At 42.2% G+C, this 16,986-nt stretch overlaps 1 protein-coding gene across 1 annotated transcript in view; it reads right to left on the bottom strand.

Annotated features, from left to right (window-relative positions):
• Positions 1 to 1,674: 1,674 nt before the first annotated feature.
• SLC18A2 (solute carrier family 18 member A2) overlaps positions 1,675 to 16,986 on the bottom strand; it is a gene marked incomplete at its 3' end in the record, with an annotated part of 29,024 nt that continues 13,712 nt past the window's right edge. The window contains exons 5-15 of the mRNA XM_082002338.1: positions 15,761 to 15,853; positions 15,215 to 15,304; positions 15,063 to 15,106; positions 14,927 to 14,987; positions 9,585 to 9,680; positions 6,086 to 6,164; positions 5,787 to 5,838; positions 5,279 to 5,342; positions 5,046 to 5,165; positions 4,320 to 4,453; positions 1,675 to 1,782 (exon numbers count right to left, since the gene is read on the bottom strand). Coding sequence (XP_081858464.1) covers positions 1,675 to 1,782; positions 4,320 to 4,453; positions 5,046 to 5,165; positions 5,279 to 5,342; positions 5,787 to 5,838; positions 6,086 to 6,164; positions 9,585 to 9,680; positions 14,927 to 14,987; positions 15,063 to 15,106; positions 15,215 to 15,304; positions 15,761 to 15,853 — 941 coding nt within the window. The remainder of the gene's footprint in view (positions 1,783 to 4,319; positions 4,454 to 5,045; positions 5,166 to 5,278; positions 5,343 to 5,786; positions 5,839 to 6,085; positions 6,165 to 9,584; positions 9,681 to 14,926; positions 14,988 to 15,062; positions 15,107 to 15,214; positions 15,305 to 15,760; positions 15,854 to 16,986) is intronic.

The following is a 16,986-nucleotide window of genomic DNA, read 5'->3' as shown; positions in this document are numbered from 1 at the left end:
CCTGAGTGTCCCCTGGTACTGCACGTTTTGACCTTACCTGTTTCCTAAAAGTTAAATCTTGGACCAGCAGCCACATAACAGACTGATTTCGGAAGCTGTTGTGGTTAAGTTGTATGCATTTATCAACTAGAGTGAAAATGTTACTGAGTGGACTAGAAATGAGGAGTGCTTTCCCATGACGAGAAATATTTTTGTTGGCTTTTCCCTGCCCTACTATACTGTAAACAGCAATGTATAAGGCATGTCATGAGGGGGATTATTTTTTTATTTTTATTTTATTACAATAGATAATGAGCTTCTTTTAAATAACTTTATTTTAATGTGATCTGAATGCATAATAATTGACAAAGCAATACTTGAGGGTTGATCCACTATATTTTTTCATGTTTTCTGACCATAGTATATACACTTTACAAAACTATATGTAAACATAGTATCTATGCTGTAGTACATAAAACACCTGCAATTACATGTAAGAAGGCACATAAAGATTTTAATTTTACAAATGAAAAGGTACACCACAGTTGATAAGGACATGGGGTTTGTTTTAAAACACTTTCTTTCAAAGTCTGATTTTTCTCAGTGCAGATAGGGGCTAAGACGGTGCTTCACCTGTACTAGACTGTGTCCCCAGATGTTAACAGATATTGGCAACAAACTGGTCACTTATTCTTAGCGAAGTTGATATTTTAACTTAATTTTTTGAAAAGTATGTATTGAATTTCTAGATGTATATGCAGATGCATGTAGAAGTTTATTTGAACTGCTTAAGTTATCAGCACATGCTAAGAATAAATACTGTGATACTGCAGCTTTTCTTAACCAGTCACTTAAGATACATCTAAAATAAAGTTGAGATGTTAAAAATAAAAGATTCAAAAGATAGAAAAAAGTATTTTCATGCTGTTCTTATTCCCTTTAAGGGAAAGGAACTGTGTACATTTGTACCTACTTCTTTACCCAGTGTTGTGTGGTTGGTTGGGGGCTTCGTATTGCACAACTGGTTAGCTAATTAAAATTTCATTAAACAGTGCTGCCTAATAGCAACACATCTGTGTAAAGTACTGTGTGTTTTCCCCAACATTCCATGAGCAGCTCAGGTAGAGCCCACATTTTAAATTGGCAAAGAAGTTGTGCATTTTATTTTACTAATCTATGACCTAAAGTTGATCAAAAAAACCTTGTAGTGATGTCCACACACCGAATTCCAGCCTCCAGCTTCTGTGGATTGTACTTACAAGGGTACAGTTTAGCAGATTTTCCTTGAGCTTTGCTTTTTTTTTTTAATTTCCAATTAATAAGACAGACCCAAGCTCTTGACAGTAATTTATGACTTCAAACAAAATATGAAATATTTTTTCAAAAAAGTGAAAATTCACATTTATACAGCTTTATACTACATTGTAATCAAAAATATAGTGTAATATTCAATAAAATTAAATACACAAAATAAAGATTAACACTATACAAATCCTTTATAAAAGCTTTTCCCCTCCTAATAAGGCAATTATCAGTCTGCTTTTAACCATGGGTGATGAATAATATACCTTTGGGCTTTTTTGAACATTTCACTATTAAATGTACAGTACAACTAAAAACTATTTCTGGATGAGATGGGTCACATGAAACACTGCATTTTATACACCAAGTTAGAACTTATTATGGCTTTTCTTGTTATTCATCACTTTCATAGTCTTCTTCATCACCTATGGGGTAGGACTGGATGTTGTTCTGGGTGTACATTTTTGTTTTAACAGGACAGTTGTGATCCATGAGTATTGCCTGAAAGAAAAGAGCGGGTGAATATTAGCATTTCTGCTCAGCATCCAGCTGAGGGCAGTGGTTGACTCCCCCACCCAGCCCTCCTGCCCCATCCAGGGACTTAGGGATTCACCTCTCCTCCCTGAAAATGGAATCCAAACTGATTTTGGAGTTAATTCAAGGCCGTAGGTCTGTGTGAGGGGTGATCTTGGCCATACAGCTGTCACCAGCAAATTTCTATTACCTTACTAGAACCAGTATTTCAGCCCACGAGTATGTATTAAATTGCGATACAGCTACCTGCTCTCCAGTTACAGCGATTTACCTCTCCTGTAGTCAGTCTCCATCTATTGGAAGCAGCCCCGAGCCGAGTCTCCCTCACGAGCTCTGCTTTTCCCACCCCGTTCTGCGGAACGGCACAACGGGGCCAGGGTGTCCACAGAGTGCGACTTTACACCCACGGCAAGCTCCAAGTGATTCTTGTAGCCAGGGGCCAGCCACCGTATTACATCCTTCAATTTTTCCTGAGTCTCTACTTGGAGTTGTGTAGCAGATTTTTAATTAAATTTAATTTAACCCTCCAATTGACTCTTTTTCAAAACCGAAAGAAGAGGCACAGCAGTTTGGTGACAAAAGCCACTTTGGGAATAGGAGTCACTTCGGATTTAAAGGTAGGTTAGGGGGGCAGACACTGGAAGGTGTTTAAGCCGTGGGAGAGATCCTGTCCCTTCAGCGATTACCACAAGTGAAACGCTGCCAGGGATGAGGGAAGCACACACTACACTTCATATCTTTAGCAAACAGCAGCAGCTTGCCTTTTTTTTTTTTTCTTTCTTTTTCTTTCTGTTCCTCAGGCTTACTCAATGTAAAAAAAAAAAAAAAAAAATCAGTGCAGTCTGCAAAGGTCATGACAAGGGATTAACTGTAATCTCTGGGATTCTGCAGTCCAAATATGTGCAAAACAAAAGGTCTCTGGCCTCATGTACACCACTATTTCAGCAAGATTCTTTTTTCCACCTTCTGTTCTGCCCATGCTAGCACAGCGCAGCAGCAGCGGACGCAGCAGGTTCTGTCCTTGCCTTGCAGCGCTGCATAGTAAGACCATGGCCATGCAAAATCACATTTTCTTTTCACCTGAATAAACAAATAGCAACTGCATTTTGGGCCCAAATCACCCTTGTTCAGGATGAGCAAGGATGGAACACTGGGTGGGCTAGACCTACAGATGGTGACAGATGTTGCAGCAAAGATTGGTACTTGTTTTCCAGGATTTTCCCAGCCATGGAATCACAAGGGATTGTTCTGCCTACTGACTGCACTGCCTTGTCATTCCTTTGGGAGCTTCCCGTCTTCTTGCTGAGCAGGGGAAACCTAGTGACCAAAGCAATGGGTCCCCTCCTGCACTAAGAGGGCTTTTGAACCTGATCTTCTATAAATCTATAGGAACAGCGAGCCTTGCCCCAGCAGCATCGGGGAGCAGATAAAGGATGTTACATGAAAGGGCAAACTGAGCTACAGAAATGTGAAAGGAAGGGGGAGAACAGTATAGGAGGGGAAATGAAGGAAAAGGACTACCAACACCAATGCAGGAATTTTTTTTTTTTTTTTTTTTGGTGACAGGCTAAGCATACAGTGAGCAGTAGGAGTGAAGGAATGAAAGAGGAGGAGGAGGCATGCTCATGGGCGTCCTGGGGCAGAACTCGGGGAATAAACAGGTGAAGGAACTCTTCACTCCAGTTCTTGTGAAAGTAGACATTTACATGGATTCAAAGAGCAAATGTGAACATTAATGAGGGAAAGAGTCTGTTAAAGGCTGTTAATCACAATGTCACTTTTCACTTGGGCCTCTTAGCCCCTAATTTTAGGGATGTATCAGAACACATTTGCCTGCTCCGAGACTCGTCCCTAGATGCCCAGTCCCCTGGGACCCCCAGAGGGTAAGATGCTGATTTGGCCAAGCACCGTTGTTCTTACACACCATACAGCAGCTGGGGAGCACTGACTGCTCTAGAAAATTAAGTCACAGGCAAAGTTATACTAAAAAAGAAAGAGGGTAAGAGTTGTGGTACGGATAGGACAGGAGAAACCATTACTTTGTTAGGGCAAGTGATCTATATGGAGAAATAAAGAAGAGGAAAAACTATGGTGCAAAATATACTGTGGAAGACCATGGAAAAAAACAGTTTGAGGCACACAAAGGAATAAAACAAAATTGCTTGATACAGTTCTGGCACATCAAGGAAAACAAAAATGCCTTTTATACTGACTGCACCACAGCGTATGCTGTTGCAGATGAATGTCTGCTGCACCCTGTTTCATGATAATCAAATTCATGGCTTTGTAACACATAGCTAATAAAAAGCTTTTCTTTATACACCTTACACATAAAAGGAAGGGGGCATTCATTCCAAAGATGATGCATGAGGGTGAAATAAACTGTGCTGGTCCCGTTTTGAGGAAAATATGGACAAAGATGCAGAAATAAGCCATCATTTGATTAACTGAAAAAAACCACCCCAAAAACCAAAAGAAAAAAAAAAAAAAGTAGTTATGCTTACCATTTTTTCCTCTTTGGCAGGTGGACTTCGAAGGAAAAAGCACAGAGGAGCAAAAAGGATATCCACAATCCCTATAATTGTCATTAGCCATGGAAATCCAATGGCCTTTGCAATGGCACCACCAGCAGAAGGACCTTGTGTAAATAAAACCTTTTCTCAAGATCACTCAGACACAAAATTCGCAGCAGTCACTTTAAACAACAGTAATTTTATATACAAAACTCCCGCTTTACAAACTGATTTGAGGAATGTAAAGACATGTTTGTAATTATAACACAAACCTTTTCTGGCTCCATAATCCACATTCACTGAAGAAATTAGAGGTGCTTCTAGGGGCTCCCAGGGCATCTGTATCATGCACCCAAGGAGACAGGGGGTCAGTGGGGAATTATTCCCCTCCCAGACTATTAGGAGCATGGCTGTGGTGTTAGTTTTAAGTATTCCAGGACTTTTTTCCTAGGAATATCTTATTTAAATTCAGTGCCTGACGCCTTCAAGCCTCTTACAACTAAAGAGGCTGAGCACAGCATCACGGCAGAGAGGGGAACAGATGCCAAACAAAATTAACAAAATTCCGTGCATCCTTTCTCTCTGCTTCTGATTTCCTCTAGAAAACCACCACCCCTGCTCATAAAGCTTGCGAGCGCCACTGGGATTTACAGCGGGCACCGCAGTATATTCTCTTTTCTTATCCGTTTATTATAGGCAGGGAAAGGCCGGACTTACCTATGGCGAAGCCCATGCAAAAGGCAACGTCAGCTATTGCGTACACGCTGCCATAGACTGATACATGACGCAGATCTACGAGGTAGCCCATAATTGGCATCATGGAGGAGTCCACCATTCCTGGTCATGAGGGAGGGAAACAGATCAGAACGGCAACAAAACTAATTTTCCATGTAACTTCATATAAAATCATTTTTACATGAACAACAGATTGTAAGAAGTCATTTTCTTACCAATGGCAAATCCAACTCCAAAATTTGGTGCTATGAGCCCATAAATGTTTTTAGCAAATGGTACCTATAAAGGAAATTTCAGGCAGTTAATTATTTCATACTGCACATGCTAACGAGGTTCATTTTCTTTTTCCAAGATAAATTCTCCAAGTAGTTACACCTCTCTTTGTACAGATGTAAGAGTTAGATCCCTGTTCTGGGCTACCATTTCAGACAACTGTGCCATTAAACCACTGACACACTTACTATTATGAGCAAGAATAAACTGTTGAGTGGCAGCTCAAAAAAAGATCATCCTCCTCCTTTCAGAGGCATTTTTCCTTAAAATAATTGAAGCACTTAAATTTGAAAGCACTCAAAACTCTGATCTGGAACCTATTAACTACACATTGTTTAATAACGTATCATGAAGCAGAAACTTCAGCAAAATCTCATGGGGGAAGCACGTATTTGAAGATGAACACACGAACATTTATATGGTTTGAAAGATACATGTTCTTCTACTTACGCATAAAATACTTATTCCCACGATTAGCATCCCAAGTAAAGCACAAAGCCACCTATCAAAGAGGAAACATCACTCAGAGATCAGTGATACTGAGATGTTAGACTTGATCTTGCACGTTTCAAAGTCATGTCTGAAGTGCCGAGTTACACAACTAAAGTAGCAACATGTTCAAAAAAAGCTATTTTGCTACTGTAGAACAAACTTTAATAATTTCTACTATCAATAAACAGTCCTGGGAAACACTGGAAATGGTACATGAACAGACTGGAAGATTATTAGTATTTTTAAATTAAGCATACCTCCCCATTTTGTGCGCGAGTATCCCAAAAAGATTAGTCCCAATGAGATAAGAGATACTAGCTGGAAGAAAAGCAATGCCTGAAAAATATGAATGAGATGTTTTATCAGCAAGGATTTTAGTGAAGTGTTAGAAGAAACTAATAAATTCCAGACACTGCAATTTTGTTTTGAACGCATCTAATAGAGTCTTTGTGCACAGCCCAAAGAATCAAATATCCGGTTTGTTGCAGCCTTCTCATGAAATCTAAGGACATCATCTATGAAATGCGGGAGTGATGTGGCGCCTTTCAAAGGAGTTTTTCAGCATCAGCTACAAGAACTGGTATGGGAGAGGGGATGGAACAACAAAGAGCAAAAAGTTTATATCTAACTACAGTAGGCTTTGGGATAGGTCAAGGATGTATGTGATTGTATGGCTTATGGAGCATATGCTCAGCACATGCAAAAGGCCAGAACGGTCAGGGGTGGGTGAATCCCTCCCTGGAGAAGGGGACAGCAGGGCTGCTGCTGTGGCTTTGCAAGTCACGGTCCCCCCCCAAGCCTGTGACAGCCGCGAGGCCTCTTGTGACAGGTGAGTTTGTAACACCATGGTATGGTCCTTGGTCAAGCAGCGACTGAACTCAATAATGTAAAGGCGAAAATAACTTAAAGATATGGTTTTGAAATTATTTAGCCAATATATGCAGTAAAAGTTAATTAAAAAAAAAAAATCAGTTCTTGGTTTAAATTAAAAAAAAAATGATTTGCAGATGAGGGCACCTGAGTAAATTCCTTCTGACCCTGAGGGGAGGGTACCTGCACCCTCCCTTCTCCCCCACGTCCACTTGGAAAAACATACTGTTGGGACCAGCAACTTTTTCTAGTCTCGAGGTTTCCACAGCAGCGGCTGTATCTGGAGTAGATGCTGGCTGCACGGTGGCCAGAAACATCTCTGGTTTAAAAGCCAGTTCCAGGCTGTACTTGAGGATTCATAGGATTCATCCTCTCCCCACACCGAGGTCACGGGGCAGGACCCAGCCGGAGGGGCAACGTCAAGGAAGAAATGCTATGGGAGAGCGCGGCGTGCCATTGCCTCGGCTGCCTGGAGAGCACCCGGGAGGGCGACGCAGGCGCGTGCGAGAGCAGGGACTGCCCTCGAGGAGAAGACATTGTATGAAAAACACCCGAGAGGCAGAGGAACAGGGCGGCTGTGCCTAGTGCCGGATCCTTGTGGAATGGAGTTGACCGGTTCATGTGTCTTGGAAGAAATAACACACAGTACTTTTCTGTTGCACCTGTTAAATTTTGCGTCTCCTTAAGAAAAATAAAAGCGGGCAACCTGTCGAAACTGGGAAAGTCTGACAAATCAATGCATGCCATGACAAGCCTTCCGTTCGGTCACTGTTAAATCAGGTAACTCAGATTTAGACAGCAGCTGTGACATTATGGTACACAATCAAGCCATTTCCCTGTGTATATGCTCCTCATCTTTCACCAAGGCAACACAGAATTTCTCATTTCCTGCCTATCCATCTTCCTTCCTATCTCTCGGATATTCATAAGAAAAAAAGTCAAGGGGTAATTTTTAGCACAGCAATATCCTGTGATTAAAATCCTTGTGGCTTACAATGGTGATGCTGGGGAAACGTTTTCACCTGTGTAACCACAGCTACCTCGGTACTGCTTGGAGCTGCCTTTTTATACTAAATGGTCATATAGTGCAGACCTTGACAACTTTAAAAAAAAACCAAAACACTGCAAAGACTTGTTAAATAAGACTTGTAGGTTGGTGTGTAAGCTATGGTATATTGAAGCAGAACCATAATTTTCTAAATAAGCTTTACGCACAGTAACATTAATTGATCAAATCAAGGTTCTTTATACCTTCTTCAGATCATGTTTCAAACAGCTGGATCTCCGAATTGCATAAGATAACCATTTGCTTAAAACCCTGCAGTTCAAGATACATTTAAGAAGCTTAAAAACTTTAATTAATGCTGTCAAATCAGACAAAGCGTAATGGAGTCAATTACTTATATCATTAAGAGGTAAAATTAGTCTTAATTTAAAATGGATGTTTTTCTTCTAGGAACCTCTGTTCAACTAAGGGATTTGTAAATCTCATTTCCATTGCACCAGTAAGATGAAACTGTAGTGAGGGAGGTAGATAAGCAATCTTTCTTTTCCTTCATGAGGTTTAAAATATCTAAGCTTGTGTGTTAATTTTGCTATATTGCAGGCTAGTGGTCATTACCATAAGTACAGCAGCACATTAAGGACTGCTACCTACAGCCACCCTAGATCTGAGTTTGCATTAATAAGGACTAAGGTTTGTGCTTTCTATACGGTGTAGGGATGCCTACATTAACACAGAGTAGGGATGTTAGTTGGATGCTAGCTGAACATCGTGTTCATGAAGGATTTTTGTTTTCTTTCCAATGCCATATATTGATATTAAAAAATACCCTCATAAAATGTCACAGCATAGAATGAGTCATTAACTTTATCAAATAGATATAGGTTGTGTTTGTAACAGTAACTCTTGCCTATGAACTATTAGCATCAGTCCCGTGGATAGAGAGGATCAGCGCTACACGGTGTGGTACGCAATGGCCAGGCACCCCTCCCAAGACGATTCACACCAACCTCCCGCACACAGTTTGACACTCTCTGGAAGTTGGTCCTTTTTTTTTTTCCCCTCCCCTCCTGTTAACCTCAAAGAGAAAGTAACTGCCCCAATTTTACTCTGAAGTCTAACTCGATACTTGAGACAAATTCCCAGTTTGCCTGGGGATGCTGGTTTCCCGAGACCATGTCCCTGTAACAGGTTGTAAGGTACCCCCAAGCTGGGGCTCTCCCATTGCTTTCTGTTGAATTAGGGGGACTAAATAACCACTGATAGGGAGTCAAATCTGTCGGATTCAAGGGAAAATGCTCCTCATGCCCTTGGTGGCTACATTTTAAGTAAAGACCATCCTTCTTCCTCACGTTGCCAGGAGCTGCCCTGGAAGGGGTATGTGTTGGCATGGGCACGCTCTACACCAAACACACTGCGCCCGCTTCTGTGGCTGCCTGCACCTGGCAATTTAAACTAGGAACTGAGGAAGGATTCCCTCTGGGAAAAACCCAAACCAAATTGTTTTGCCCCGCTGGGCTGGCTCTGCGGCTCACCGGGCATCTTGCCGCTGCCCCAGCCAACACTCGCTGCCAGAGGCGCTGCTGGGCCCCGAAAGCAGCCGGCACAAGCCACGTGCCGTGGCTGCCTGCATCTATTTCTCCTTGCAATGCGAGCGTAGCCCCTTACTGGAGCCTCCACTACAATAACATCAATCCGCTACCTACTTTTCTTACAAATCGATGTTTGCAATTGTGCAGGTATAACACTGACAATTTAAAGATAGTAAAAAAAAAAAAAAAAAATTACTACCCTGAAGCATAAGGAGACCATCATTAACAGCACGAGAACCGAGACATTCATTGGACAAAATAGAGCAATGCAAATAATATACTGTACTTTACCAAGTTGCCATTTTTTTGAACACATGGTCTCCATCATCCATATGGGTAATGCTGGTTCAAGCATAGCAATAGCCATGTTTGCAAAGCAGATTGATCCTTAGAGAAAGAAAGGGAGGGGAAAAAAAAAAAAAGTAGTAATTATTTCTTTCGACTATGAACAAAAAGCCATGCAAAAAATGGGTGCTTTTACATAAAACATTGCGCCTTTTACAGTCCAATTTGCATCAGATGTTGATTAACGTTAAATAGAATGGAATGTAAAATCACTGAAGACTAACTTATTATATATTTCTATTCTCCTAGAAATTCTACAATAAAGGTTAAACTATTTTCATAATGTGAAAGTCTGCAGTGAGCTTGATGACATTTAGAAAGTTCATGAGGTCTGACTGTTGTACAAATGATTAGCTAAAGCTACAATCTTTTTGTCTTTATCTCGTCTCCTGGGGCGAAAATGGAGCCCTGTTGTGTAAGGGGCACAGGCTCTGACCCTACGCCTCCATCACCTAAGAATGACTGTGATGACATGTGGAGGTCTCGATCCTAAAAATACCAAGAGACAATCACAGAGATGTCTGTCCCCTAGAAAAGGCAATTTTGTGTAGGGATCCTATAGCTAGCAGCCAGTAAGTCCATGCAGCAAAGCATGGGTCTGGCTGAGCTTGCCCAGCCCTATGAATTTCAAATGCTTCCAAATCTCTTTTGAATTTCTGGACCTTTAGTGACCCAGACACAAAGGATAACAAGCGGTGGAAGTGCTGATTCAGTCTTGCCCGCCGGCACAGCTCTGCCCAACACCACCGTCTGCAGATCCCGACTCCAGTGGGTTTGTGTCAAGTTCATCCACCCTCAGTAGTGCACGTCAGCTTTAGCGCAGGGATTATTAAACCCCATGGTATTTCTTTGGATTCAAGATGCCTTTCCCACTTACTCAAAACACCTGAGCCTGTCAAAGCCTAATGCAGGGCAACGGGACACGTCCCCTCTGCTAATCCCCTACAAAATTACTTTCAAGGGAGTTTGGAAGTCACTGCTAGAAGCAACCACCTCAAACTTTTGTTTCCACTTTTCTTCCTAATATTTATAATCTCTGAAATTTAGCAAAATACTCTAGACTCTTACAACCGTTTACCATTCAAATTTTACTTCTTAAAAAAAACCTTAATTTGTCTGAGGTCAGAGGAACATTATTTCTCCTGGAACAAGTTCCTCATCATACAGTTCAAAACAAAATGAGCACTGATGTCACTCTTTGCTCAAACCTGTCAGAATATATTAGACTGTGTATCCAGGATTCCTAAAATGAACTTGCAGGCTAGCTGGCTCCCTCCCTTCCTGGTGCAGGGAGCGGCAGTTCAGCACGGCTTTACCCTAAAGACAAAAGGTTGGATCTAAAGCTAACCTTTCCACTCTGGTGCAAGCTCCCACTGGCGTAGTGTCTGTGAGGAGCCCCGGTTAGACACCTCGGGGCTGCCCTCTGCCGAGCCCACATCAGCCACGCTTGAGTGGCTTCCTTGATGCTGCAAAAACATTTCAAGACACATAAAGTGGCTTGTGTGGAGGAAGCAGTGCCAGAGGCAGCAGTACCATTCCGACAGAGATGGTTTAAATAGCAAAGGTCTTATTCTACTCTTAACAAACTTCACAAAGGAATGGGAAACAGGCATGCATGCGTGTATGTGTGGCATCTATTTCTCATTAGGTCAGGAAGCATCACCAGAGCTGACCAAAGTAATCAGGTACCCAGTGACAAAGGTAGTTCAGATCTTGAGGATATACCCCAAAAGAAAAGTGAGAGCCGGAGCTGGTACTCTGCAAACTCAGGGCAAAGTCCAATAGAGACCATGCTACCTTAGCGAAGCTTCCCCAAAAGAAGATAAAACATTTTTTCCCCTCTGTCTTGCATGGAGATGACCTCTCTTTAGAGGGCCATGTCTCAAGGGCATAAATCCTACATTGTTTCCTGTTTAAATGACCTGCATTGGCCAGACGTTGTGAAATTGCAACCTTCCAGCTGGATCCCATCTCCGCAGCCGAGAACCCACTCTGCTTTTGGCAGAGCGCCGCAGACATCACTGGTATTTTGCTGTGAAAAAGCAGGTACCCGGCAAAAAGCTGTCACACACCTTCATAAGAACCCATGTGCTCATGATGGTATCTGTCTCAAATCTGGTTTTTGGATTTGATAATTTAAACTAACTCACCTGTCAATGCAACTTTGTCACCCGCTGGCACCTAAAGTTTCTTTAATCCCTCTCAGTGAGGTCTGGCTGTAAGAATGACACTGACTTCATTCACTGAGGTCCTACTAGCAGTGTCAATAACGTTTCTTTTGCCTGGGTCAGCAAGTACTGATGGCACTGAGTTTGAAGCGTCACCTCTGACGCAATCCACACAAGAGGCAGAGTCGTATTTGCCCATGTTTCCTTTCTCCTGCAGAGGTTTTCCTGTGAGCTTACCATATCATCTGGTCCTGTCCCTCTGATGCCCACATCTTTGTGACCTCCCCACCTGGACTGGCGAGTGGATGTTCAACAGGAATGGCCGCAGCGCGTCCTGCAGCAGCTGTTGCTGGCACCGAAGGCGACCAGGCAGCAGGACTGGCCACAGGGACTGCGATACGCAGCAGGTGAACGAGAGCACTGGCCTCCCGCCTGTTCTGACAGTCAACCTTATCAACTCTCAGGCAACATGGGTGATGAAGGGAAAAGGTCACGCTTTCAGACAGGGAGGACACTATGACACCATGCTTGAGTTCAAGACACCTTGTCTTAAAAACTAATATTGTGATAAAGACAAGCCAAATTGGTCTTGTGCTTGTAAGTGTTTGTACTTCAAGAATACAAACAAGTATGACTCAAGTGTACGACGCACACTCAGGAGACTGAATTTGAATTTATACCTTGAAATTAGTGTACCTAAATCGAGAGTGCAAGAAACACTTAAACTGTCAGTCCATTTGCAGCATGCCTAAAATGGCTCTGGTTTTCACTTGTGGTTAACAAGTCAGCCCACTAGAGATGCAGTGAATTTTTTTATGAGGTCATTCACTGGCTTAAAAGCCATTCAAAACCTCTAATGTCCCACTGGGTTTGCACTGGTTGGGGACTTTTAACCTTCTCCTCTCTAATCACTGTATCTGAACACCACACACACTGTGGGACATTTACATTCACAGCATCTTTGTGAAGCAGAAGACTTATTATCCTGTCTTAGATATGGAGACATGTGGCATGATTCCTTGACTGATTATCTCAAGGTGTCAGAGCACGGAGCTAAGTCTGCCGTTCCAACCAACTGCTTACCCACCCTTCCCTGTTAATATAAGGATCAGAAGTTCCCATCTTAGAAAACAGAGCAAGGAAAACACTGAACTCCTTGGGATAAAGGAGAGCAAATGAAACTTTAAGGCCCTTTTCACTGTAAAAAGCAACAACTTCCCAACTGAAGCAATTAATATTTAAATAGTGTATTCTTGGTGCATCAAGAAATCTGCATTTGAACTGATGTGCACTGGTAGGCCAGGTAAAAGGCTGAATTTATAGTTGGTATTCAGCATTCAGCTGAATGTCTGAAAAAACCCGACAAATTTGGTCTGCAAGGGAAATAAAGGAAGGGGAGTAGAGGCTGAGGTTAGAGAACATCAGCATCATCCGTATTGTCAAAGCACTGGGCAGTCTTTCCTGGGAGGCAAAGACCCTGGGTGCTGTACCTAACCCTGCTGTCAAGGTACTACAGGGACCTCCTCAGATCCTGGGCACTGATGCCTGGTAGGAGCATGACAGGTCACCCAGAGCACTTGGCAAGAGCAGGAGGGATCAGAACAGAGAGGCTCTTTGTTTCTACCCCTCTGGACATCCTTCCTTTCCCTTCTTCTGGTCATGTCCAGCTGCTGGGGACCAAAGATGGGAAGGGGAAACAGGAGGCACTGGCAGTGCCTGCAGGCACCTGCAGGGAAGCAAGAGGCAAAAGGAGCCAGGGCAGTAAAGGTAAGTGCTCTCTGACACACACAGTCCTGGTTCCAGGCTACCCAGCCCTGAATCTTTTCACTAATGTGCTGCCCTGAGATCGCTTGTGCAGCCCTGCTTACCAGAGCCCCAAAACACCAGCTGAAACAGCTTCAAAGACAATAGCTGCAGAAATGGAATGCCATGCAAATGTGTCAGCAAATGGGAACAAAGTCTATCCCTGCCCTTAGCAGACATGGGACATGGTCAAAATAGCGGGACCCATGGTCTTTGGTACCTTTTGGTACCTTTTCTCTTCCTTGGCTAAGACTAGTTTGGCACGAGCAGCTAAGTCTTAGTCAAGCAAAGTACTCCTTGAAATCAGTCCCCTGGTCATATATTGTGGTTTAAACCAAGTTCTGTCACAGATTAGACCTTGGCAGGGATTACATTATTCTCCAGAAACCTACTTTATATGCTAGATGAACCTCACTTTGCAGCACCTGCTTTAAGCACTGTAAGAGACAAGATACTGAATTAGATGAACGATAGTTCTGATCTCTTATGACAGGTACTGTCTTTGCTACTCTTTTCCCTCAAATACTTTTATTCTATGAAAAGGTCTTTTAATGCTACAAGAATTTCTCAAGCAGAAATGTTTGTATAGCTTCAGTCACAGCTTTGCCTAGTCAAAGAGTTAGGGTAATGGTCATTCCCTAAGACCACCAAGAACAAACCCCCAAGACACCTGGAAGAATACTTTTCTTGGACAAGCAGGTTAGGATTAAGGAACAAAACTGTAAAAGTTATGATCTCTTTTCAGATATTTTATGAACATTAAAAAGGGCCAGGCTTAATTACGGACTTCAGAATAAGCATTCAACAAAATGCAATGCGAAAAGGCAAACTTCCCTTGAGACAGAAAAACTCAGACAAACGATGCATGTAATACCAAATGTCATTCACCGTTTGACCCAGACCTTTTCTGAAATATAATCCACACTCTAGAGACCAAACTCACTCCCTCTTCAAACTGAAACAAAGTTCAGTGTTACTCCCTACACCTGCCTGCCATGTGCTGCCAATCCCTCCTTCCGAAATCTTGGCCCTCCTCACTTGCCTCATAGAAAGTTTCATGGCCACAACTCATTGCCGTAGCAAGCAACGGCAAGTCATTAGTGTCCCCTCAGCTGGAAAGACACATTTCAAACTCTCTGCCTATTATGTTTCTACTGGTATATTGATCCTGTATGGTAAAACAGATTCTTTCAGCTTTATGTAAATGAAACCAACAAATGACAATATTGTTAAACCAGCTCAGCCTGAGGCATTGCCGGATGCCAGGTATAACACCAACGGTTGGTTTAAAGGACAAAAAAAAAAAAAAAGTGGTACCTGCTGCAATAATGATGTACGGGTCCTTCAAAAGTGTCAGTAACGGTGTCCCCTTCTGACTCTATGAAACAAAAGCTTGGGATTAGGAAAGGCAAAGCGTCATCCACTGTCTAGAGTGTTTTACCTTAATACTTACTTCTGCTTGTGCTCTGGATGGCTGCAGAACAAATAATTGAACAGCTGTGAAAAGAAATCAATACTGTAACATTTCTTCGAGAAGGGGGTTAGATGGTAGTAACATGAAAGGGCTGTGCTACATGGCAATATCGACTCTTCGTGTTTACTGACCTCCATCGAACAGAGCTAGTGCTGCCAGCACCAGGAAAGGAGAACTCTTCCCTACAAACTCATACATGACGCTCCCAAAAGGTGGGCCCACTGCCAGGGAGAAAGAAAGGACACAGTTGTGAAGTCACATCTCTGACTCTGAACAAACATCCCCTGCAAGCGTTTTGGCATCCTGATATTGGCACTCAGTGACCAAAAAGCTCAATTTAAAAAAAAAAAACACCAAAACCAAAAAAACCCCTACAACAAACAAACTAAAACACAAAGCTTATTGATCATGACAATAACCATATTCTTCACTCTCCAAAAATACTCTTCCATGTAAACGAAACCCAAACATCTCAGGGGTTTTTGCCTGATCTATGTATCTGCATAAGAAACGTGCTTCTGTGGGAAAAACGATTCCTAACATGCACCATGAATCTAAACTGGAGATGGCACGGTAGCATTGCGCTCGATGAGACTCCTGCTGCTTTCATAGATCCTCAAAGCATATGCTTGTGAAGGGGTGGTTTCTCTTGCCGTCAGAGCCTCCATCTCACTGACCTAATACTCCCATAGCAAGGCCTCCTAGTGCAATTCCCATTGCGTTGCCTCTCTCTTCATCATCCGTATATACACTGGCCAGCATACCCATCCCTAAAATAAAATAAATAAATAAATAGCACAACACAAAATTAGGCAGCTGTATACTATAATTTATGGTCATCATTTGCCAGTGCTACTAAACATTATACAAACATGAGAGCAGGTATCGCGCGCTCTCTCTAAAAAAAAAAAAAAAAAAAAAAAATCTATATCTCTCTCTCTCTCTCTCCCCTCCACATGGAAGTCACCTTGAAGCCAAAAGGTTTGGCAAATGTAAATGGTCTCTAAGACTATGTTCTGTTATACAGGATTGCTCAGGTAATTCAATAATGCCCTCATTTATTAGACTCTTTGTCCCTGTCTTTTTCACACAGCTTTTAGACGATGCTTTTCAACTAGGTGAAAAAAAGCTTTCGGCAAGTATTCACTATCTGTTATTTATACTCCGGGCCCTTGACACCAAAGTCTGGTGACCACTCCCAGCCGTAACTGTGGTCAGTGCTAGCTGTGCTCTGGGCATGAGGTATTTTTCAGAGCTGATTACCTTGAAAATGAGCATTTCAAGTTCAACATCCAACATTAAAGGAGTCTTTTGACCATTATCTTCACATGCCTCACTTCTGCATTTGATGATGAGCCTTCATTCCACAAAGGGAAACATGAAGCCCAATTTATTTGTATTTTATGTGAAGCATTCAGATGCTGTAGAGGAAAATGCTGCAGAAGAGTCCTCATAGGAATTAATAATGCTGTTTTCAAATCAAGGTTTAAGTAGGGCTCAATAAATAGGGTCCACGGCTATACAGCAAGCCAGAAAAAGAAAACAAAATATTGTATGAATGATCATTAAGTGAATACCATCCATCATGTGCACCAAAAGAGCAGAGGTCCTGTGCAGATGAACATGCTTAGAAAATTGTGGATGACATCAAATTGTTTGCATGAACAGTTGAAGAGCAAGTTAGAAAGTTCTATCAGAATTCACAATGCATTTGTGAGACTTGGAGAAATATTCTGGAAAAAAATAGGAGGCAATACAAAGACGGTAACACAAGGTTTTACTCTTCGGTAGGAATGATTACATGCACAAACGTGGGGGGGCTGGTAAATGACTGATTGGCAGCAACACTACAGAAAACTTCCTTTGCCTGTGAGATACGTGAAGTGACTCTGCCCTTGGCCCG

This window comes from Phaethon aethereus, assembly GCF_964289735.1.
Source record: "Phaethon aethereus genome assembly, chromosome: 7".
NCBI classification, from domain to species: Eukaryota; Metazoa; Chordata; class Aves; order Phaethontiformes; family Phaethontidae; genus Phaethon; species Phaethon aethereus.
This window is presented reverse-complemented; position numbering and strand designations above follow the sequence as displayed.